At 45.0% G+C, this 24454-nt stretch overlaps 1 protein-coding gene across 5 annotated transcripts in view; it reads left to right on the top strand.

Annotated features, from left to right (window-relative positions):
- Positions 1–8345: 8345 nt before the first annotated feature.
- Positions 8346–24454, top strand: part of LOC121926164 (cytochrome P450 2J4-like) — a 62891-nt gene continuing 46782 nt past the window's right edge. For 2 of the 5 annotated variants that reach the window (XM_042458904.1, XM_042458901.1), the window contains exons 1-2: positions 18566–18666; positions 20737–20837. In XM_042458904.1, coding sequence (XP_042314838.1) covers positions 20802–20837 — 36 coding nt within the window. In that variant the 5' untranslated portion in view covers positions 18566–18666; positions 20737–20801. Of the gene's footprint in view, positions 8405–18565; positions 18667–20736; positions 20838–22864; positions 22937–24454 lie in introns of those variants that run through there. The other 3 variants (XM_042458902.1, XM_042458905.1, XM_042458907.1) reach the window with 3 other exon arrangements.

Genomic DNA, 24454 nt, shown 5'->3' with positions numbered 1-24454 from the left:
ATGCATACACAACACACACATATGCACACACACACTCCTTGCTTTACCAATTGTGCCATCCAGGCACCTTCTGCCACCTCTAAACTGATGAGTTTGGCTAGATATGCATTCTGCACATGCTCAGAGAAGAAGCTCACAGACAGCTGGTTTGGCATTACTGTGTCCAGTGAAGTGGGTCCTGAGGTTGGGATGGGGTTCCAGATGGTCTTGAGAGCCCCTGTGCCCAGGACAGGATGGGAAAAGAAGGCAGCTGGGTGGGCAGGCAGGGTGTCCTAGTTGCAGGGCAAGGAAAGAGTCTCCCGCACCTTCCCACCCTTCTGGCTTATGCCCCCCCGCCTCCTCGTCCTCAGCCCCACTCACATGCCCTGATAGCAGAGCCTGGCATGTGGGCACAAATAGGGATGGTGTGGATGATTGGACTTCACAAGGAAGACAAGAAGGGGATGCATGCAAGAAAGGGCCCCCAGGAAAGGAAAGCTAGCCAGGGCGACAAAGGATGGGGAGGCAGGGGTTTGTCCCCACATGCAGCCAGACACAAGAGTGCTTGCACCAAAAGCAACACACCCAAAGTCCAAAGGAAGGAGTGTTGTGTGAAAAAAACACACCCATCATTCTGAAGTTGAGAGCCAGTGTGTGGCAGTGGTTTGCACCTCTCCTGCTTCTTCTCCAGACAAATGACCCCTTTTCTGACTTACTGTAGATGGAGGGCTTTGCCCACCTCCCATGCCAGTTGTGGGCCCCGTCCCTGGCAAAGCTTAAGTGGCCTGAGCAATTGGCCAGTGTTGGCCACCACCAGCAGGAGGGCCTCAGCACACAGACATGCACACAAACACACATGCCCCAGGCTGACATTGGCCAAAGGCCTGGTGTTTTATGCCCTCCATGGCAAGGTGAAGGGGATGCCAAGCTGTGACTGAAACGAAGTCATTGGACTGTTCAGCCAAACAAATCCTCTGTTGTTGGATCTTGCCAAGTGACGCAGCATTAACAACAGCAACATGAAGCAGCACAACACGGCCGTGACCTGGAAGGCTGAGTGTCAGCACCAGGCGTGTGTGTGTTGCAGGGAAACCAAGCCCACATCCCAGTTATGCTGGGTGCTCCTGCCATGGTCTCCAGCCGAAGTGGGCAGAGGGGGGGCCCTGGGCAGCCCGCCAACCCACCCCCAAATGGAGCAAAAACATGCAAAACAAATCAGTAACAAAAACAACTTATAAACAGACACACACACACAATTTTTTTCTACATCAGAGCAAGGTCGCTCAGTGTGTTTGGATAGTTGAGCGGTGACTCGAACCCAGGTCTTTAGAGTCATAGTCCAATGCTCAAGCCACTACACCATGATGGGTCTCACGCTGCACCAGTTCTCTATAGTTCTATTCTGCCTGATGTCTGAAGAAAATAAATCCCATTTAAGATAAATTAGTAATAACTGCAGTTTAGCAGATAAGAAAAGTAAATCACTGTTGACCCTCCATATATATATTCCAAAGACTAAGTCTTGATATTGCCATTTATTTAAGAGTCACTATTTTACTACACCACTGTATTTAATGGAACTTTAGCATTCACAGATTTTGGTAATCATGGGGGGTTATAGAACCAAAAAGGTAAAGGTAAAGGTAGTCCCTTGAGATGAATGCCTAGTCATAACTGACTGTAAGGGTCGGTGCTCATTTTCGTTACTAAGCTGCAGAGCCATTGTTGTCAAAGACCAGCATTACCGCATGGGACACTGTAGAATTAATGTGGGGTCTGCTTCCTTGGAGGGCTTTAAACAGAGGCTGGGTGGCCCTTGGGGTCCCTTCCAACTCTACGATTCTATGATTCTATACCTTCTCACCAAAGTGGTAGCTATCTATCTACTGTCATTTGCTTGCTTTCAGACTGCTAGGTTGGCAGAAGCTGGGACTAGTGACAGGAGCTGACCCCATCATCATGTGGCACCTGGTCCTTGAACTGCTAACCTTTGGATCATCAGAACTGGCACCTTAACCACTAAGCCACTGCATCCCTGTCCTGGAATTAAACCCCAGCAGATCCTAGAGGCCCCTGGTAAAGAATTGATCATTAATTCTGGCAAGTGGCCATTAGATGGTGCCAGAGTTGCCTATAGATCTCTATCTCTTCCCCTCTCTGTGTGAACACCCCATCAAATTGTTTGTCAATGTATGGCAATCCCATTAATTTCACAGGGTTTTCTTAGTCAAGGAATACTCAGGGTAGGTTGTGTCAGCTCCTGCCCCTGAAATCTACTAGAATTCTGTGTCCAGTTCTGGGCACCAAAAGTCAAAAAGGACATTGAGAAACTGGAGCCATGTGTCCAAAGGAGGGTGACCAAAATGATGAAGGGTCTGGAAACCATGAAGCCCCATGAGCAGAGACTGGGAGCTAGCAATGTCTAGCCTGGAGAAAAGAAGGTTAAGAGGTGATATGATACTGTACTTTAAATACTTGAAGGGCTGCCTTATTGAGGATGGATGGAGCAAGCTTGTTTTCTGCTGCTCCAGAGAATAGGACACAGAGCAATGGATGCAAGCTCCAGGAAAAGAGATTCCTGCAGAACTCTCTGGGAAAACCAGCCCTGAGCATTCCTTGCCTAAGAAAACAGTCTGAAATTCTTTGGGTCTGCACAAATCAACAGGCCACTTTTTAAAAATGGGTTTAACTATGCTGTTTTTAATCTTTTGTTTTAATCTTATTATTATTTAATTGTTTTTAATGTTTGCAATTAATATTATAGCTTTATTTTTTTAAAAGTTATTATTTTAAGGTGCCTTGAATCCCATTTAGGGAGTAAAGCAGGATGTAAATCCCATGAATAAACAAACAGACAAAGGCACAGATACACAAGAAAGCACAAAAATAACACTATTCATGTGAAACCTTTTCCTTTCATTTCAGATGATTGCTGTTGTTAGCAGAAAGTCCTAGTTAGGCGATGGTAGGGTCAGAATCACATTTAAAGGCTTAATTTGCTTATCATTCAGATTTGAAAGAACTTCATACCTCCAACATTTTCCTGGTTGAGGATACTTCTCTTTCAACATGCTTTTTACCTTGCTTTGCCTTATTGTCGTTTTCGGACCGTTCCTTTCCGTGCTCCTGTTCTCAGCTTTTCTTTTCTTTCTTTTCTAAAACTCCATAAGCAGAACCCTTCTTATATTCCTTTTCTCCTTGGCTTCTCCAGGAGTCTTTGGTATTTTGTCAAAAACTAGTTTGATTAGCCATTTTTATACCCTCAAAAATTCTAAGCAGGAGCGAGACAGGATCTGTCTTTGCAGAAGCCATGCTGGTTCTTCTTCAGCAAGACTTTTTCTCTATCCTCTGCAATATCCCTGCAAAGATGGATGCAAGTACATTTCATAGAACTGCTAACCTTTCTCTGGTCCAGGACTGACTGAGAAGGGTTAGTTAAGATGACTTCTCCAGTGAAATCATTCAGCACCTCCATCCATTTTTGAAGGAAATGAAAAGGCAGGTGACTCCATTAACCACCATGTTCCAAGCTGTCAGCAATACGTACTTATTAAATGGTTCTTGGTAGCTGCCCTTGAGTTGATCCCAATTCATAGCAATGAGACATCTCCAAGAACCCCTGTCCTCCACTGCGCTGCTCAGGCCTTGAGAATTCATGTCTGTGATCTCCCTGATTATTATCATTATTATTTAATTTATATCCCGCCTCTCCATTAGGATCGATGTGGCATACAATCGATGTGGCATACAGGATCGATGTGGCGTACCAATAAAAATACAAACAGTGTAAAATAAACACCATTTTCCCTCCCACCCACAGGACAATTAAAATCCCTTATAGCAATAAAATAACATCCCCTTATTAAAACAACCAACCATCAAATGACACAAGAGATGGGTACATAGACTATTCTGTATGGGGTCCATGTCAACGGGTGACGGAGTGAGTTATTCCAGCCCAACCATCCGGCATGCAGTCTTCCTCTCCTTCTGCCTTTTACCTTTCCTAGCATTATTGTCTTTTCTAGTGATCCATGCTTTCTCATTGTGTGGCCAAAGTACAACAGCCTCAATTTGTTCAACTTGGCTTCCAATGAGATTTAAGGCTTGATCTGTTCAAGGACCCATTTATTTGTCCTTTTGGCCGTCCACAGTATCCTAAGCACTCTTCTCCTGTCCCACCATCTCAAACACATTGATTCTATCTTCTTTCTTAACTGTCCAGCTCTCACATCCGTAGATGGTAATAGGGAATACGATGGCTTGTACGATTCAGACTTTAGTGCTTAGTTGTATATCTTTGCACTTTAGGATCTTGTCTAGTTCTTTCCTAGCTTCCCTCTCATTCCTAGTCTTCTTCTTCTTTCATGACTGCAGCCACCATTCTGATCTATGTATGGGGATTATTTAACTGTTTCGATTTTCTCATTGCGTAGGTTGAATTTATGTTTTTTCTTCTGTGGTCATTATTTTTGTTTTCTCTATGTTCAACATTAAGCCTGCCTTTGTACTTTCCTCCTTGACCTTTCTTAGTAACTATTCCAAGTCTGTGATGTCTTCCACCAGTATTATGGTGTCATCTACATATCTTAGGTTGTTGATGTTCTTTCCTCCTATCTTCACTCCTCCTTTATCCGAGTCTAATGCTGCTTTTCTTCTGATGTTTTCAGCATATAAGTTGAATAAATAGGATAATAGAACACGACCTTGTCTGACTCCTTTTCTAATTGGGAACCATTCTGTTTCTGCATGTTCTGTTGTGACAGCAGCCTCTTGTCCTTGGTCCAGATCTCTCATCGGGATTATCAGATGTAGTGGCGCTCCCATGTCTTTGAGAGCCTTCCATAGCTTTTCATGATCTGTACAGTCAAATGCTTTGTTATGGTCTATAAAGCACATGTTAATACACAAATAATCATTTCCCCCCTCCATTGCGAGAACAACTCACTCCTATTTTTCTCTTTCTTTTCTTTAACTAGTATATTAGGATCTGTACAATACCCCTCCTAATGCTCTAAAGTGGAACCACTTTTGATGGTCTGGACAAGGACACAGAAGTGTTAGCTGGAAGGCTTTTGGTTAAATTCTGGAGCTAGTACCTATACTGAATTCCATTAATACCAGCATTAGGTGTGTAGGTGTGTCAAGATTACTGACTAAACCATTGGGACATAAATGAATATCCCCCCCTGTCTGTCTCAGCATGTGGCTGTGAGGTTAGTAATCAATGCATTACAGGCAGGAAATGCCACTGATAGGAAATGTCACCTATGGGACAAAGGTGATCAAATTAATGCTTCTGTGATGTCTCTCATAAACTAGTCTGAGGCATTACTATCTTTTGTAAAATCAGTTTTTTAAGCAAGGTCTTGCAAGAAATCCAGACGGACACCTTTTGTTTGTAAGAAGTCCCTTTGTTTTAGATAGCTTGCTGAAGTCTTGCTCATTTTTTCTGTCTGAGATGCTTTAAAAAGAATTTCCAATGAATGGCATCCCCGCCTAGCGGTGTCATCCCTCCCATTGATGTCCTTCCATACCACATCGTACTGGATCCTTGGCAATGTTTTGTGTACTGATGTTACTCATAAATCGTAATTCCTATATATCACTTTTTAGAGAGCTCTGTGTCCACTTGGTTTGTTGAGTCCAATTTACCTAAGATGCACTATTAGTCAAGGTCACAAGATCCCTGAAAAGCATACATACTGAGAGCATGGGAGTGTTCATTTATGTGCAATAGCTCTTAGCACTTTACATTTCTATACCGCTTCATAGTGAACTCGGCACTCTCTAAGTGGTTTACAATGTGTTAGCCAATTGCCCCCAACAAGCTGGTACTCAGTTTAGTGACTATGAAAGGATGAAAGGTTGAGTCAACCCTGGAGCCTTGTAGGTTCGAACTCACAATGTTGTGGCTGCAGGACTGGCATTTAACCAACCACTGTGCCTCTAGGCGCATTTATATGCTCTGAGGCCATGGGTGGTAACGTAATAGCTCTCCCCAAATATCACCTGTGCATGTGTCACTTTTCTTCCTGTTTTACTCAAGACGTCTTTGGTGAGGATGTTGTCCAATTTCCTTTTGAAAGTTCAAATAAGCAGTGGCTCAGTAGATTGACCTTATCCATGTCCATTTTACACCTTAAATAATTCTAGAGGAATAGTGAGTCAGGACTTTGGCAAAAGGCTTTCTTCAACAAGCATTCCTGTACATATTGCAGAACATATCTACAAATACACTCTGTGTGTGAGCATGTAGGCGCATGTGTGTGTTAGTGTACTTAATGGAACTACTCCTCTCTGTTTGGTCCAGGACTGAGCAAGACAATGCAAGAAAGCCAAATCGTTCAGGTAGCACCCACATAGGAAGGAAATTAGGATAGGGGCTAAGTGAAGGTAGGTTGGAAAGCCACGAAAAGGCCAAAGTAAGGTAGAGCCGTGTTGTCTGAAATGCCTGCTTAGTCATAGAAAATGGTATAAACTCTTTAGACATGTGAAATGAAATTAAAATGTCCAGGCCATTCTAATTAACACCATCAAAGGTCTTGATATGTTCTACCGATAAGGATAGCAGTTAGAACACCAGTGTGAATTGCAAGGAGCAAATATGACATGCATAGTTTGGCATTAGTCCTTGCTCATTATTGGTTAGGTAACATCAATGCTTGTCTTTGTATTGGATATTTCCTGTTGATACATAGTTTTTGTCATGATGACATATAAACTTGATTTAATTTCCTGTTAGCTGGTTAGTATGCAAAAGGATTTTGCAGCACCTTTGATACCAACTGAAAGATTGGTAGCATGAACTTTGATAGACTTGAGCCTACTTCTGTCTGCGAAAGTGGCCAAATGGTTGATAAGACCAGCTCAGTTCCCAAACAAACAAACAGCTTGCAAAGACAATGCGAGGCAACAGACAAAATCTATGATTTAAAGTCCAGAGTCACAAGTCCAGAGGTTTTACCAGGAGATTTTTCAAAAGGGCCAATGTCCTGAGTATCAGATGGGCAGGTCGATAAGGCAGTCCATAGGTCAAGGATTCCAGAAAATCAAGGCAGGTCATCAGTCCAAGAAGCAAGATTTCAGTCCAAAGAGCAATGGGAGCCAGAGACGGAGTACGTCCACCAAGAAAGTCAGATAATCACTAGCACAGAGGCAGGCATCCTGCAGCTGCTTATATGAGCATGCTGCAGGCGTTCAACTGCGTCTTATTGCCAGTGCGTTTCTGATAAAGCCTCCGCAAACTTCGAAGGCACTCCCTTTCAGGTCAACACTGACTGAAGGTAGGCATGGTCCCTTGATCCTGCTCCATGTTCAAAGCTTCTGCCACAGGGAGACTTGGCTGCTGAGCCCCCTGAGAGACCACAGATTCTGCTGGAGTCGGCACAGCAGAGCTAGGGATAGATTCATGCTCCAGGTCCCAGGGGAGGCTCTGGCTCATCCTCCGAGTCCTCCTCCAGGCTGGGCATGACAACCTCCTCAGATGCATGTGGTGGAGTGAAAGGCCCAGGGACAGGCCAATATAGCAGTCTCTGTATGAGAATGTCCATATGAATGCAAAGCTTTGGAGATGAGGTGACAAGTTCAGTTTTAACAATGGTCATTGGGGGACAAAGTGAGGAGGAAGGATATTGCCTAAAGCCAAGACTAGCAGATGACTATAAGAATGAGTATTGGGATGCAGCGTGGGAGCCAAAAAGAAGATGCACTGAACTAGCCAAGAGAGTCAGGCTGGGAGGGCTAGTGAATGTTATAATGGGTGTAGTGTGCCAGAAAACCATTGTCTCTGTTCAACCCACTGCTTGTTGATATATTTTTTGTTGACATATTCCAGATCTAATTCTGCTGCTTCTCTTTCCAATCTTCCATTGTAGTCTTTTTTGCGATCCAAGATGGAATGTCCAGGAAGATTGAAGTGTTCCTCAACCAGTTTCTGCATATTCCCATCCCTAACGTCTGACTTAAAAGAGCCCTAGTGCCACAGTGGTTAAATGCCAGTTCTGCAGCCACCAGGTTGTGAGTTCGATCCCAGGGATGCAAGGATGACTCAGCCTTCCATCCTTCATAGGTCAGTAAAATGCCTACCCAGCTTGTTGGGGGCAATTGGCTTATAGACTGCAAACCAATTAGAGAGTGCTGAGTTCACTTTTAAGTGGTGTAGAAATCAGGGCCGGCTCATCCACAGAGGCGAACCAAGCAGCTGCCTAGGGCACCAAACTGCAGGGGCCGCCAGAGAGAGAGAGAGAAAGAGAGAGAGTGGCTGGAGCCAGAGGATCATAGGATCAGCCAAGCAGAGCAATCAGCAGCACTGCCAGCCTCCAAGCGGCAGGAAGAGAGAGCTGCTTGCTGAGGCTGAAAGGGGGGAAGAAGTTTGCTGTGCTCTGCAACTCCTGGGCTGCATCCACACTGGAGAATTAACCTGGTTTGGCACTGCTTTAACTCTTTCTGGCTCAAGGCTATGGAATTCTGGGAGTTGGAGTTTGTTGTGGAGTCCAGAGTGCTTCCCTCTCGTTCCTTCCTTCCTTCTTTCCTACCTTTCCCCTTCCTTCCCTCCCTCCCTCCTTCTTCCCTTCCTTCCTCCCTTCCTTCCCTCCCTCCCTTCCTCCCTCCCTCTCTCTCTTGCCAAGAGAGAGACTTGTTCAAGAAAGGCTTGCTATGGCCTTCCTCTTGAGGCTGAGAGAGTGTGACTCCCCCAAAGCCTCCCAGTGGGTTTCCATGGCCCCATTTCTCCCCCTCCCCTCCATAACTCTTTATCCTTCCCAGACTTTGGCCCTATTTTTCCCTATCCACCCACTTTTGCCTCCCTTCCCACTCACTCACCTAGACTCCCATGTTGTTGTTGTTGCTGTTTGTTGCTGTGTGTCCTCAATTCCTTTCTGCCTCCTGACCACCCTCTCATGGGTTTCTTGGCAAGGTTTGTTCAGAGGAGGCTCACCATGGCTTTCCTCTGAGGCTAAGAGAGTGTGATGCCCCACCATGGCCAAGCTGGGATTTGAACATACCAGAGTCATAGTCCAATGCTCAACCAACTAGGCCACAACTCAAACATTGGCTCCAACAATCCACTTTAAAAGCTTGGTCTTCTTCCCTGGGTGTCCAGATGTCTTCACCGCAAAAGAAGGCACCACAAAATGGAAGACATTCAAGAAAAAGAGAGGACAGGACTCAAGAAAAGCTCAAAACATTCCTAGAAATGTAAATGCATGCTTCTTAGTCATGCTCAAAATGGAGGCTGTTTTAGAATACCTCCTGGACAGAAGGCTGGAATGGAGGACATGTCCTGGAAGAGGAGGAGGAGGTCTGTCTGCCCTGCCCTGAGGCAAACCTACCATGGGGTTTTCTTGGCAATATGAGTTCAGAGAAGCTTTGCCCTGTTCTTCCTCTGAGGCTGAGAGAGTGTGGCTTGCCTACTCTTGGTGTTGTTGTTATTATTATTATAGTTTATTTCTAAAGCGCTGTAAATGGCGTGCCTACTATGTGTCTTTTCTTTCTCGCCCTGGAGCCATTCCCATCCTTGTTTCATAGGCTGCATCTACACTGCAGAAATAATGCAATTTGATACCGCTTTAACTGCCCTGGCTCCATGCTATGGAATCCTGGGATTTGGATTTTTGGAGGAGATTTCATCTCCTCAGTCAGAGAGCAGTGGAGCCACAACAAACTACAAATCCCAGGGCTCCATAGCATGGAACCAGCAGGATGACCAGATGTCCTCTTTTTCTGGGGTATACCTTACATTTCAGTCTTCTGTCCAGGAGGAATTCCAAAAATGTCCTCCCTTTTGAGCATCACTAAGAAGCATGAATTTATATTTATAGAGCGAGTTTCAGCTTTTTCTTGGTCTGTCTCCATTTTACTTTGGAGACCTTTAACATTTTGCAGTGCCTTGTCCTCCTTTGCAGTTAGGGCAGCCAGTCATTGTGGGAGCCAACGGCACCTAAAGTGGTGTCAAACTGCATTAATTCCGCAGTGTGGCAGCAGACCTGGTCCTCTCACCTGGTGACTCTACTGGTTTTCTTCTCTTTCTTGTGACATCCTTTTCTGCCCCTTGGGTGAAGATGTTTAATTTTTAGGGGTCATAGATGGACCACTACTATCCCATAAATTCATGGGGATGGGATCCAGATTTTTCCACATCATTAGAATGAATAATGCTTCCAGTGTGCAAAAGGAATATGTATGCATTAGTCTCCATTACAAAATATCTCAGCAATAAAAAAAGTCTTTAACTTGTTAAAACCTAATTGGCTTTTTGACTCAATACTGTGACAAGAGATTGGAACTAAGTTTTATGTTATGTTTAGCTTTAACAAACGAAACAGCGGAAATCAAGGAGTGAAAATAATTATGAGGGGCGGCAGGGGTGCCAAAATATTTCTCGCCTAGGATGGCAAAATACTTAGAGCTGGCCCTGGTAGAAATGTAAATGCTATGGCTATGGCTATTTATGTCCATTTTTGTTGGCTGGTTAGACTCTGGGCTCGCATGCCATACTCTGTCCACCACTGCATCTTTCTAAATAAACAATTGCTTCAGCCACTGAGCTCCACCACTTGTTGTTGAATGCCTTCAAGTTGTTTCTGACTTATGGCTAACTTAAGGCGGGCCTATCACGGACTTTATTGGTAAGACTTAGAATCATAGAATCATAGAACTGGAGGAAACCACAAGGGCCCTGATCCAGTCCAACCCCATTTTGCCATACAGGAATTTTCCATCGAAGCATCCCCAACAGACGGCCATCCAGCCTCTGCTTAAAGACCTCCCAGGAAGGAGACTTCCCTACACTCCGAGGAAGGAGTTTGTTCCACTGTTGAACAGCCCTTACTCTCAGGAAGTTCTTCCTAATGTTGAGCTGGAATCTCTTTTCCTGGAGCTTGCATCCATTGCTCTGGGTCCTGTTCTCTGGAGCAGCAGAAAACAAGCTTGCTCCATTCCCAATATGACATCCCTTCAAATATTTATAGAGAGCTATCATATCACCTCTTAACCTTCTCTTCTCCAGACTTAACGTTCCCAGCTCCTTAATTCGTTCCTCATAGGGCTTCATGGTTTCCTGGCCCTTCACCATTTTGGTGGCTCTCCTTTGGACACATGGCTCCAGTTTCTCAACCTCCCTTTTGAATTGTGGAGCCCAGAACTGGACACAGGATTATTCCAGGTGAGGAGGATGTTTGTTCAGAGGGGGGTTGCCTTTGCCTTTCTCTGAGGCTGAGAGAATGTGGTTTGCCCAAAGTTGTTCAATGAGTCCCAGACCAGTACTCAACCCCCCCCCCACACACATAACAGGACTTTTTCTACTATCAGACCCATTGGCCTTTTACCACCATAATCCATACGTCCTACCACCTGAGCAAATGCTGATTAAATCAGTGGACAGGAGTGGAATACCCCATGGGGGGGGGGAGCATCTGTCTCCCAATGTGACATTTTGCAGTGACAAACAATATCTTACGACAGAGAAGGCCATCTTTAGGGAAAGGATGGTCAGATGCTAGGAATGGGAATACACAAAAAACTGTTACAGAACACCTCAGTCTGCCTGGATATTCTCTGACCTCAGGACAGTGGTTCTTGAACAATAACAAACTACTATGAAGGCTGATGGAAAAGAGAAACAGCTGATTTAGAATACACCCACAAATGCCAATCCATCAACAGTGGGTCGAAGAGAGGCCATGGCTTCCTGGCACACTACTAGACATATTATAACACTGATAAACACCACACAACGTCATGAGAATGCTCTTAGCCAGTTCTTCATCTCCTTTCTGGTTGTCAGCCTGCCCCACACCAAATCCCAAACTCCCTGCACCATTCACATGGTCATCCACCCACCCTGGCCTTGGGCAATATTTTCCACCTGCCTTTGTCTTTCAACGACCATTGTTAAAAACAAACGTGTTGCTTTAATCATCTCACCCACAAGTTTACATTTCTTCTCTATTGATATGGTCTGATTATAAATGCCCTTCCTGAGCACCAGCTCGCCCCATGATTGGAGGCAGCAGACAAGTCTACGAAAGCTTGTGCTCGAAAGTCTGAATCACCAACAGACTGTGAAATATGCAAACCTGGGGAGTTAAGGACAGCCTAAGTATTTTCCCTCACTCCAAAATCACACAAAAGACCATGGAAGCCAAATCTAATTTCATTCTGGGAAATGGATCTGCTTATGGCCCTTATAGATGAGTCTGGAACTGGGGTCTTCAGCACTGGGCGGTTCGAATTAACGTTATTTCGCACAATACCATCATACCTTGGAGCCCCTACGATTGGCAGGATTCAAATTGGCCAATACGCATTCGCGCGAAGTGCATTCAGTGGGAGCCGAAGGGGCTGTTCCAGTTCCTTCTTCCAGTTTCCTTCTTAAATTCCCTGACCTCTCATCTCTTCTCTAGTTAGGTCCCCTTTCAAAAACAAATTGAGACAGTTGTTTAAGAAGATCTGTGCTCAAAACATCCAATCTAGTCATTGTCCCATCCCTGTTCCCTTAACTTCCTCCACAACGCCGTTCGTTCAGACACTTGCGCACCCTCCTTCTCTCCTTCTCCCGACGCTCCCTAGGCTTCCAGTCTGCAGATTTGACTCCTGCCTTTAAAGACTTGAGTCCTACTCCCTGTTTCTTAAGGGAGTTCAAAATTGCTTTCCACTATTCCATGGGATAATATCACCATCCTGCCCCTCTTCTTGCAGTATAGTCAACAAATCCTAACTGTCCTTTCCATTCTGGTGTCAAGCCTTCATATGGACCCAGAACGCATTAAGATCCTTTGCATGATTCCAGGAATGTCCTTAATTTGTAAGTGTCTAGCCGACCCAATTCGGCATCCTGTGCAAACCAGCCAAATATGTCCTGCTAAATACTTTGTCCAAAAGCTAGCTGGATCTTCTCCTGGTCTTGTTCCATAGTTATCACCTCTCTTTTGCACTTCCCCTCCTTGTTCCAAAACCCAGTCTCTCAAAGCACTACCCAGTCCCTGTTCCTTCACCTTATCTGCTATATTTGCCATTCCTGGTAACATTCTCAAAAATCTCACTGACTCCCTTATCCATGCCATTTTCCACTTCCTTCCACACTCGGAAAGCCCATTCCACTTTTTATTTCCAGGCTTTCCCAATGAGTCCCGACTCCCGATGTTTCTCATTTCGAAGCTTTCATTGGGGATTCCACAAAATACACCCTTTCCTGTCCAGCAGCCCTCGCTTCAGAGTGCTGTCCATCATCCCTGGCAAATGTCAGACTAGAGAGCGGAGGCGGGCCCCCCGTAATGGGTTTCCGAGCCACCACTCCCCAGTGCAACATTCCCCAAAGAGAGAGGTGGGTTCAAAGGTACTTCCTTCCCTGGCTCTCCCAGAGACACTCTCCATTTATCTGGCAGTGGGATAGAAATTTTCAAATCTGGTTCCCTTTCCCTTCAGTGCTGTCGCCTCGGGATCCTCTGATTCATCTTCACTCTCCCTACAGTCCTGTCCGGTCCAGCAGAATTCTTTGCCGTATTCCCTCTTCTCCCAGCATTTACCCTTTTTACTGGCTGGGAGTAGAGATTGTGTTACCAAAGGATCACAATCCGGATTATCAGGGCAAGTGCCATCCCAACAACACTCTAAGTTCTTCTGCCAATAATTGCAACAACGGGTTCTGCTCCATTTTACTCTTGCCCTGACAAGCCACACATTTAGTCTTCACACCGGAACTTTACTATCTGCCCAAAACTTCTTTCAAACACACATCCACTCTTTGTTTCTGTATTTTACATTCCTGCTCTTTTTCCTCCAAAGCACCAGACTGGCCTGCAAATAACTTTGTTTCCCTTTTCAACTTGTTATTCTCATCTTCCAATTTAATATTCTCCTGCATTCTAGAAAGTTCTGCAAAGTGAGTGAGGAGTTTTTAATTCCTCTTCCCGCACTCTCTCCGCAGACTGCTTCACTAGCAACTTTAAATGATTAAGGCCGACCTGTGATAACACCAATCCAAACCTCATTTGTTCTGTCATGTCAGTAGAAGCCGTGTAAAAGGAAAACATTCCAACTCCCTTATATAAAGCTTCCCAGGGATCATGTTTTTCCAATGCCTGTTGAAACCATTCTGAAACTTATTCAAAGCTATTTCGTACTTATTTCCCTTCAAAAGTGATTTCTTTTAAAACAAACCCCAATCTTTACTCTCTTCAATAAGATCACGGCAGGAGAACCTTCCGATCTCTCCATCCATAGTACAAAAAGGGTTATCTGGACGGAGTTCCTGCTTCCCCCCCCGTCCCCCTTCTGGTTTTCTTTCCAAACATATGTCAACTGCGGGAGAACACGCCGCGCTCCCCCTCAAAGAACAGAGAAGTTGTGTAAACAGGTTTCCAAACCTCCACCTGTTCCCCCTCTATTCCCGTTACTCCTGCGGGACGAAGCACCGCCGACCTCCTCCCTCAAAGAACAAAGAAGTTGTGTGAACAGGTTTCCAAACCTCCACCTGTTCCCTCTTTGCTCTTGGCACCAAACTTTTTGTTACAACTGCGGGAAGAAGCACGCCGACTATTCCTCCTCAAAGAACAAAGAAGTGTGTGTAAACAGGCTTCCAAACCTCCACCTGTTCCCTCTTGCCCTGTTTCCAGCAAGGGCGTCCCCTTGCACCAAGTCTCAAGATCCGTCCTCCCCAAGCTATGAGAGTCCCAGAAAGAAAGAGTCTCACCACGCTCAGGATCCACTTCTGACACCAAAATATGTGTATGCCCAAGATTGTAAGGGCAACCTGTTATCCTGAGAGCGTGTGATGAGAACCTCTCCCTCGTGGGACCTATTCACAGCAAGGCTTAGAAAGACATTGAGACACCAAATTTGTGTTTTAAAACACCATGCATGTAACATTATGAATCACACAATAACAAAACCATTGATTATCAAGAGCTCTTTCACTCACAACCTTCATACAATACTCACACAACACTTCCCTTCCCGCGAACATTGATCAGTTTTCTCGAAGGCTGGGGGATGACATCGTTGCGCGCGGTAGATGCCAACAAAATGGAGATGTAAGTCCAAGATCTTTATACTTTTCCTTTCCCTCTCTGGCTCCTGGCTGCTGGAATCTTGCAATATTGCAGCCCATTACTCAACTTCCTCTTCTGGGAGGACAGACAGGTTGTTCATTTCAGTCCGTGTTCAAAGCAATTCGTTCTGTTCAAAGTTCTCCATTGCCTGTCAGTTTCCTCATCATGGCGACTCAGGAGATAAGGTTCTCCCGGTCATGGTTTCGTCACACCTGGACGGCACCCGCGCTTCAGCTTCCAAGTTCAGACTTTCCCCGCCTCGGTTGCCAAATACCTTCGTCACATCAATGCCTTGCGCGGAACCATCTTGTTTGGTCCTTTAGCTATGTTTAAAGCACAATTCCTGGTTCTTTGGTTCTTCAGCTCTGGGAGCTCACTCATTCATCTTCAACACCCCCCACACACACAACACATAACAGGACTTTTTCACTATCAGACTCCATTGCCTTTTACCACCATAATACCATACCGTCCACACACCTGACGCAAATGCTGATTAAATCATTGGACATGAGTGAATATCCCCATGGGGGGGGGGAGCATCTGTCTCCCAATGTGACATTTTGCAGTTGACAAACAATTCTTACGACAGAGAAGCCATCTTTAGGGAAAGGATGGTCAGATGCTAGGAATGGGAATACACAAAAAAACTGTTACAGAACACCTCATCTGCCTGGATATTCTCTGACCTCAGGACAGTGGTTCTGAACAATAAACAATACTATGAAGGCTGATTGGAAAGAGAAACAGCTGATTTAGAAGTACACCCACAAATGCCAATCCATCAACAGTGGGTCGAAGAGAGGCCATGGCTTCCTGGCACACTACTAGACATATTATAACACTGATAAACACCCCAACGTCATGAGAATGCTCTTAGCCAGTTCTTCATATCTCCTTTCTGGTTGTCAGCCTGCCCACACCACAGCCCAAACCCCTGCACCATTCACATGGTCATCCACCCCACCCTGGCCTTGGGCAATATCTTTCCACCTGCTTTTGTCTTTCAACGACCAGTGTTAAAAAAAAACGTGTTGTGCTTATAATCTCACCCACAAGTTTTACATTTCTTTCTCTTTCTATTGATATGGTCTGATTATAAATGCCCTCCTGAGCACCAGCTCGCCCCATGCATTGGAGGCAGCAGACCAAGTCTGAACAAAGCTTGTGCTCGAAAGTCTGAATCAACCAACAGACTGGTGAAATATGCAAACCTGGGAGTTAAGGACAGCCTAAGTATTTTCCCTCACTCCAAAATCACAACAAAGACCATGGAAGCCAAACTAATTTCATTCTGGGAAATGGATCTGCTTATGGCCTTATCAGATGAGTCTGGAACTGGGGGTCTTCAGCACTGGGCGGTTCGAATTAACGTTATTTCGCACAAATACCATCATACCTTGGAGCCCCTACGAATTGGCAGGATTCAAATTGGCCAATACGCATTCGCGGGAAGTACATTCAGTGCAGAATGTATAGTCACACCGGCGATCACAGAGGATTGGTCGATCGTTATCGGCCCCCTCGCACATGCTCAGTGGTGCCCTGCATGGGTTGCGACCTTAAACCGCTTCCGGGGTGAAAGGGGAGGTCCCGTCAGAAAAGCCCGGTAAACAGCTGGAGAGCCAGCTCATGCACATGAAAATCGTGATAAAACGTGCCTCTGTACATTCCTCTCTGTTTCCTCTCTACATTCCTGCTTTGTTTTAAGTTACCATGCCTTCCCTTGCAACAAATTAGCAATGCCCGGTTGTACGGTGGGTGTGTGTGAGTGTGGAATAATGATTCTGGGGGGGGGGGAGCACCAGTTCCAGCGGCTGGTCAAAGAGGCTGGATGGCCTCTAATGGGGATGCTTTTTCCTCCTCCTCCTCGCGGCTTGGGAGCCAGCATAAGCTGCATCCAGGGAAGCGGGGGTGGGCGGTTCCAGCGGCCTCCTCCTCTCCTCGCGCTTGGGAGCCAGCATAAGCTGCATCCCAAGAAGGAAAGAGGCGCGGGGCCGCTAGAATCGCGGCGATCGCCGCCGCGTTCCAGAGGCCCCCGCGCCCTTTCCTTCTTGGGATGCAGCTTATGCTGGCTCCCAAGCCGCGAGGCGGAGGAGGAGGCCGCTGGAACCGCCCCCCCCCGCTTCCCTGGAACCGGCAAGAGGAAGAAGACCCACCGGAAGTTAAAATTGGAATCTGGGGGTCTTGCGATGGAATTCAGGACTGGGTAGTCACACCAGACCCATTCGCACTGAGATCGAACAGAGCCCCAATCCAGGATATTGCCAATCCCCTTATCAGCGCACTGGCCAACACGCTCCAAAAAGAGGAGCCAGTACGCATTCAGTTCGGCATCTCGCGCATTCACGTGCGTTCGGATTGGGCCATTCGAATGCTGGTATGATGGTATTGTGCGAAATAACGTTAATTCGAACCGCCCAGTGCAGAAGAGCCCCAGTTCCAGACTCGTCTGATAAGGGCCTATATCTCCCATCTCTTTTTTGTGAAGCATCGTCATGAGATAACTTACTGCTGATCTCCTGTTTCTCCATATGTTCTTTCTACCTGTTACAGCATCACTAGAATAACTGCTGGAATCATGTTTGTGTATCATACATCTGCATATGTTCTACATATGCATTTGTAAATTTTTGGTCATTGTGCAACAGACATTGTACTGAATTCATAGCTGTAGAAGCAGATGGCCAGAAGGCTTTCCCATTTCACATATGCCTCATCCCTTTGCTTTTCCCAGCTAGAATAGAAACATTAATTCAATTGGATTTACCCAAATGCTGAATCATCATTCAACAAGTAGTTCCGGGGATTTTGTACATCTGGGAGAAGCAGGATTCTTGGATGGTTCATAACTATTTGTCAAGTGCTATCAATTTACCACTTCATTCACTGGGATTGCAAAAACAGCTGTGTGTTGTGTGCAATCCCCATTGCACAAGTGGACAGTTATATTGGGCAGATCCCCAATTAGTTGTACAAGTCACACTCTCTCAGCTTCAGAAGAAGGCACACAACAACAACAACAACAAATATGTATTGTTTTTGAGGCTATGGCTAGGGAGCTTTTTATTTTATTTAGAGTTGCTCTTGGAAAGGCAGATGGTAATGGTGGACAGGAGTACATTTTATACACTCCTACTAGCCCATTAGCTGTAACCTTTTGTACAGGACATAGATTTGACCTTAGTCATGCATGTCCTAGATTACTAAACTGTGTTTTAATATTATCACTCTTGCTACTTGTAATTACATTGGAATATATAGTTGAGGGAATCAAATTGCTCCAAAAATATAGTTGCCAGGATCTTAATTATGGGCTGCTCTACACTGGCCAGAACCCTCCGGGAACAGTCCAGAATATTCTGGCCCCAAAACTGCCTGCAATTCCCTTATCTCCATTATCTGTGCATTTTGGAGCAATGCCAGGCAGCTGTTTATACAGCATCGCTCTGTGCCACCTGCTACTGGCAGTGGCACAGGTCGATCCTTCTAAGGCCAGAAATGAGGTGCCTAGTCTTGACCACATGTCCGGATGCCTTGTTGTGACCTCAGTGGGAGCAAGTCACATCGGTTGCAGCAGCAGGCAGCACAGCAGAATGGAGTGCTCCAGATTTTCTGGAAAGATCTTGAGGAAAAGGTAGTATTTTTAAAATCTTATTTAGAATCATTGAATCACAGAGTTGGAAGAGACCTCAAGGGCCATCCAGGCCAACTCCTTTCTGCCATGCAGGAACTCACAATCAAAGCACTCCTAACAGATGGCCATCCAGCCTCTGTTTAAAGAGCTCCAAAGAAGGAGACTCCATCACAATCTCTGAGGGATTGTGTTCCACTTTTAAACAGCTTTTTCTGTCAGCAAGTTCCTCCTAATGTTGAGGTGGAATCTCTTTTGCTGTACCTTGCCTCCATTGTTCCGGGTCCTAGTCTCTGGAGCAGCAGAAAACAAGCTTGTTCCCTCCTCAATATGACCTCCCTTCAATTATTTAAACAGGGCTATCATAACACCTCTTAACCTTCTCTTCTCCAGGCTAAACATACCCAGCTCCCTAAGTCTCTCCTCATAGGGCTTTGTGGTTTCCAGACCCTTCACCATTTTAGTCACCCTCCTTTGGACACATGGCTCCAGTTTCTCAGTGTCCTTTTTGAATTGTTTTGCTCAGAACTGGACACAGTATTCCAGGTGGAGCCTGACCAGAGCAGAACAGAATGGCACTATTACTTTCCTTGATCTAGATTTAATAGATTGAGGATTCACTGTGGAAATGCACTCCTGCCATGAAGGCATTCTGCAGTCAGGTCGGGCCTTTGGCCTTGCATCAGAAAGACAGGTTAATATGAGGTCTGGGGAGGAACTGCTTCATTTGGCTCATGTAGAAATGCCCTAGGACTTAGCAAAGGGAACCTGTAACTGGGTAGATATTAAGTTAGTGATAAGAAGGAGAAATGTAACATTTGAGAATATACCTGATACCGAAGGCAAAAATTGTCCAATTGTACTATTTTTTTAACAATTCATTACCAGTACTTGATAGGAAGAAATATACTTCACCAACAGAAAGTCAGTTATGTTGAACGATAGTACTATACTACAATATATTGATATATACTACACTGTAATAGTTTATAATATTTTCTGTAAGATTTATAAAGAAAATCATTGTTTGTGTGTGTGTATTGATATATGAAGTATCCATAAAAGTTTATTTTAGTTCCTAAAAAAGAAAAGAGCCTGTAATGCTTATCATATTCATTTGATTTTTTAAAAAAGGCAAAAAAAAAAGAAAACGAAAGTCAAAATCTTAATGTCAGGACTTAAACAATATTCAAACTATTTGATGGTTTCTAGCTGGCTTAGAAACAATATTTTCCCTCATTCACTCATCAAAAATAGGCTTAATGACAATCAAGAAACCCTTTTGAAAAGAATAGCAGTGCGCAGAATTCTTCTGGCATCTCAGCATCTGCGAAAATACTTGCATTTTTCATTTGTAAAAAAGCGTTTTCTGCACAGTGTTGAATGGCTACTTGTAGCATAGTTCCACAAGCAGAAATAAAACATTATGCTGGCCTGTGAGTGTAGATTTACATTATGCAAGCACAATGTCTTTCTAAATCTTTGGTCTAAAGGTATACAAAATGTATTTAAATGCTGATAAAGATCTGCTGCGTTACTTTGGTAATACACTGGTACCCCGGGATACAAATGCGCCGCCTTACGAAATTTCCGGGTTACGAAAAAAATCCATTCAAAAAAACTGTTCCGGGTTACGAAGGTTATTTCGGGTTACGAAAATTTTTTTGGTGCTTTTCGGCGCTATTTCACACGAAATCGCGGCTTTTCCCCATTAGCGCCTATGGCTTTTTCGGCTTACGAAGTATTCCGGGTTACGAAAGCGGCGGCGGAACGAATTAATTTCGTAACCCGGGGTACCCCTGTAATGCCAAAAACCAGCTTCAAAAGCGTTGCAAAGAAGGATTTGTCCCTTGGGGCCACCAAGGCAACCTGAGCACTTAAAGTTAAGCCTGAAATTCACTTATGAACCTCCATCCAAACTTTTCTTCCATGGACACAGAGCAGTATTCCCCTTAATATAGAGACTTCTGATTTGTCCTCAAGAAAGGGATGATGAAAAGTTTATCCCAAGGCGTTCTGCTTAGGATCCCATGTACAGAAACTGACACTCACTTTCCTCTCCTCCTCCTCCAGTGTTACATTTTGCAGACATCAAGAATCAAGATGAACACTCATCACTGGACTTGACAACAAACAGAATGACAGCACAGTGTGTCAGCCTGGCACATGGAAGGGTGAGTTTATTGGACCTTGGCCTAGACCCTTCAAACTGGTTTTCTGCACTGGAAGAAGCCATGAACACCCGGTTGTCCAACTTTCACCATATCATTATCTGCCCTTGATAAGGGAACTGTGATGCACATAGTTGATGTCCATCAGGGTGAGGCCATGGCTCCATGAAGAAACAGGAGAAGCTCATGGCTCCTGTTTGTGATGGGCAAGGTTCTCCATTGCGCTGAATCCTGTCACCCAAACAGGTTCAGCATCTTGGGACAGGTGATTTATAGTTTACTCTAAAACCCTGAGAGGATTCTCAGTGCCCTATTGAGGACCAGTCAGAATTGAGTTGGATCCAGACAGAATTAAAAGGGTGCTTTGGAGACACGATTTCTGGAGGCAGGGTGGGATTTTCCCCACACTTTACATGCCAAAGGGAGGGAGATATGGGAAAATGAGTGAGGGTGTGTTGCTAGTGGACTTGATTAAGGAGATGTGTGTGTGTGTGTGTGTGTGAGAGAGAGAGACAGACAGACAGACAGACAGACAGACAGACAGAGAGTAGGGGGCTGTTCAGACTGCCTGTAAGAGGTGGCCTGCAGCTGCCCCTTTTAGAGCCAGATCAGGGCTGTGGCAACCACATGCCGTGGCCCTGATCTTGCCTTTCTGTGGCACAAAAAAGAGCTGCAAAAAGCAAGGCTGTACAGACTGGCCATTAAGGCTGGCCTGAGGCTGGAGTCAGGACATGGCATCCATATGACGCATGGCCTGACTCTGTCCCCAGGCCGGTCTGATGCCATGTATCACACCACATGGCATGTGGTGTCACGGTGCTCCTCTGGCATTGCATCTAGATGATGCAGTGCCAAAGGAGTGTCGAAAAGCCACAGCGTCAGTGTCTACAGTGCCATTTCCATGATGCAGAAAGGAGCCGCTTTTTGTGGCTCCATTTTGTGCCATGGAAAGGCAAGATCGGGGCCTCAGCATGTGGTTGCCATAACCCCGCTCTGGCTCTAAAAGGGGTAGTCTGTACAGTCCCAGTGGTTCTTTTCTGCTCCATAGAATGTGCGCCATAGCCACTGACACCGTGCTTTTTTGTGCTCCTTTGGTGCTATGTCATCCAGACACAGTGCTAGAGGAGTGCTGTGACATCACACGCCATAATGCTGCATGCCATGTGGTGTGGTATGTGTTATCACGCCAGCATGGGGGCAGAGTCAGGGTATGCCTCATATGGACACCTCTCCCCAGCTCTGCCCCCAGGCTGGCCTTAATGGCCAGTCTGTACAGCCTCTAATTTTTACTGAGAGGAAGCTATGGTAGTAGCATAGGGCTAGTGTCTTTGTGTTGCTATTCGGGTTGATTATGGCAACAAGTGTTTGTGTGTGTGCATTTGAGTATGCTTTTCCAACTGTTACTGAGTTTGGTTTTATACAAATTTTGGGTGCCAAGCGATCAAAAATCATGACCCCTGACTGACCCCATCGCAAGTCGCCATTACCCCAAAAGTGAGCTGACCACGTAGGCAGCCAACTTGCTAGGCTTGGCCACAGGAAAAAAAAGGTAAAATGCAAACCTTTCAGCAGGAAGTTTTGGGAGTTGCCCTACAAGTTTCGCCGGCTGCCCAAAGAGAGGAGGACAATAGAAGTAGCTCTCTCCTAATGAGCGACTGATTGTCTTAAACAACTCTGCCATCTAGATATTTGTCTTTCCCTGAAAGGTATCAGACCTCTTCTTTGTGTATCCATTGTGTAAGTTTCAGCTTAGACAAAAGATAGCCATCAAAACCTTTGTTCACCAGGTAGCCATAGCCTGAGGATATGTTTCGCAGTATAAATAGGACCCCAATTTCTGCCCTCATTGGGCTTGTAGAGCTGAAGTTCCAAACCTGATTCCTTGCTTGTAGAGCACCTTGCTCCAAGCTTGCGAACTTTGAGCCTTGGACTCCACTGAAATCACTCAAGCTAATCCAAAAGCTCACTGTCTCTTGGGCCTCTAGTTAGCTTTGCCTGCTGGAACTCAGCTCCTAGCCACCACGGTCGCCGCCTGTTTTCTCCATTCCCCGCGGCCGTGTTTCACCATCCCTCACATCCGTCGCTTGGAGAAGACTCCGAAGGTAAATATTCCAACGGTGCCTCTATATTTTCTCCTTTACTCCCAAACTCTCCCCCTCCTTTGCTTTAGCATTGAATGTTTGTGTGCGTGTGTGATCCCTTTTGTTGTGTAGCTTTAATAAATGTTTATATTTTAATTGCACCTCCTTTGGCATTGGAGTCTCTGTTTCTTAGGGTTGGACTAGATGACCTCTGGTATACAAATGGGGACACGATCCGATGCGTGCGTTGTTAGGACACGCCTCTCGTAATATTCGAGCTAATTAAATTCCCCTAATTTGATCCTTCCTAACACAACCAATTATGGATCCATCTGGTGGTGTTTCCCTCTACTCCATATTCAATCAGTGTGCCAGTCAGAATATTATGGGGGACTTCATCAGAAGCTTCGCTTCGTGATCAGTGGCATCCATAGCACTCCCCTCTATGTGCTAAAGTAGTGACCTGATTGGAAAAAAAGATATAAGGTTAGTTTGGAGGATTTGTTTATTCTTGACAAATTCATGCTGGCTTCTACTGATGACTGAATTGTCATCAAGATACTTGCAGTCAGACGCCTATATAATTGTTGTTGTTGTGTACCTTCAAGTCATTTCCAGTTTATGGTAGCCCCAAAGTGAACCTATCATAGGGTTTTCTTGGCAAGATTTGTTTAGAGGAGGTTTGCCATTGCCTTTCCCAATGGTCACCCAATGGATTTCATGGCTGAGAACTAAATCAAACCCTGATCTCCAGAGTCGCAGTCCAGCACAGAAACTGCTATCCCATGCTGGCTCTCATTCCCATATAATCTGTACTAATATTTTTCTTGATAATGAAGTCAGGCTGAATACTTCTTATTCAGGTAGACTTTTGGTAATGGATTGGATGCTGAGGAAGTGGGTTTTCATGGGGAAGTAGTGGCTGTTCTAGTTTTCTCTTTCCTGGATGTACCTCAGTTTTATTTAGCTGTTTTAATATATTTAATCTGTTTAAATATGCTTTTAGCATTATTGTGTTTTTTTAAGTTGTTGCTCTCATCTTTGTAGTTCCCCATGTTCTCCCATATCAAAGCAAGTGCAGTGGGATGGAAACTGTGGTGCAGTCAGATGACAGCTCATTGTTGTTTGTCAAACATATCTGATTTTGGTTTTCTCAATGCTTGGCTCAAGTATTTATGACTCAGTGTTCTGGAGTTTGGCACTTGCTTGACCAAGATAAGATAGTTTGCAGATACTTCATTTGCAAAAGAAATAACAGGGTGGGCACTTCAGTAAGAAATTCAGCACTCAGGAGAGTTTGCTCTGAGTCTCAGTTAAAGCAGTCTGAATTTCTCCACTATTCTGTCGTAGTGGAGGGGGAGAGGAAGGAATTCGATTCTAAACATAACCACAACCCATCTTTCCTTGCGATACACTTGGAAGGGAAAGACAGCTGTGTGTTTTGTAGCACTTTCCAGTCACCACCAAGAGATGCATTATAGCTTCAAATCATAAAAGTATATCTATACATGTGTGCTTCATGTGCACCTCACGTTGTAT

The sequence above is a fragment of the Sceloporus undulatus genome, chromosome 3 (assembly GCF_019175285.1).
Source record: "Sceloporus undulatus isolate JIND9_A2432 ecotype Alabama chromosome 3, SceUnd_v1.1, whole genome shotgun sequence".
Lineage (NCBI taxonomy): Eukaryota > Metazoa > Chordata > Lepidosauria > Squamata > Phrynosomatidae > Sceloporus > Sceloporus undulatus.
The sequence above is the reverse complement of the archived record's forward strand: the minus strand, read 5'-3'. Positions and strand labels throughout refer to the sequence as shown.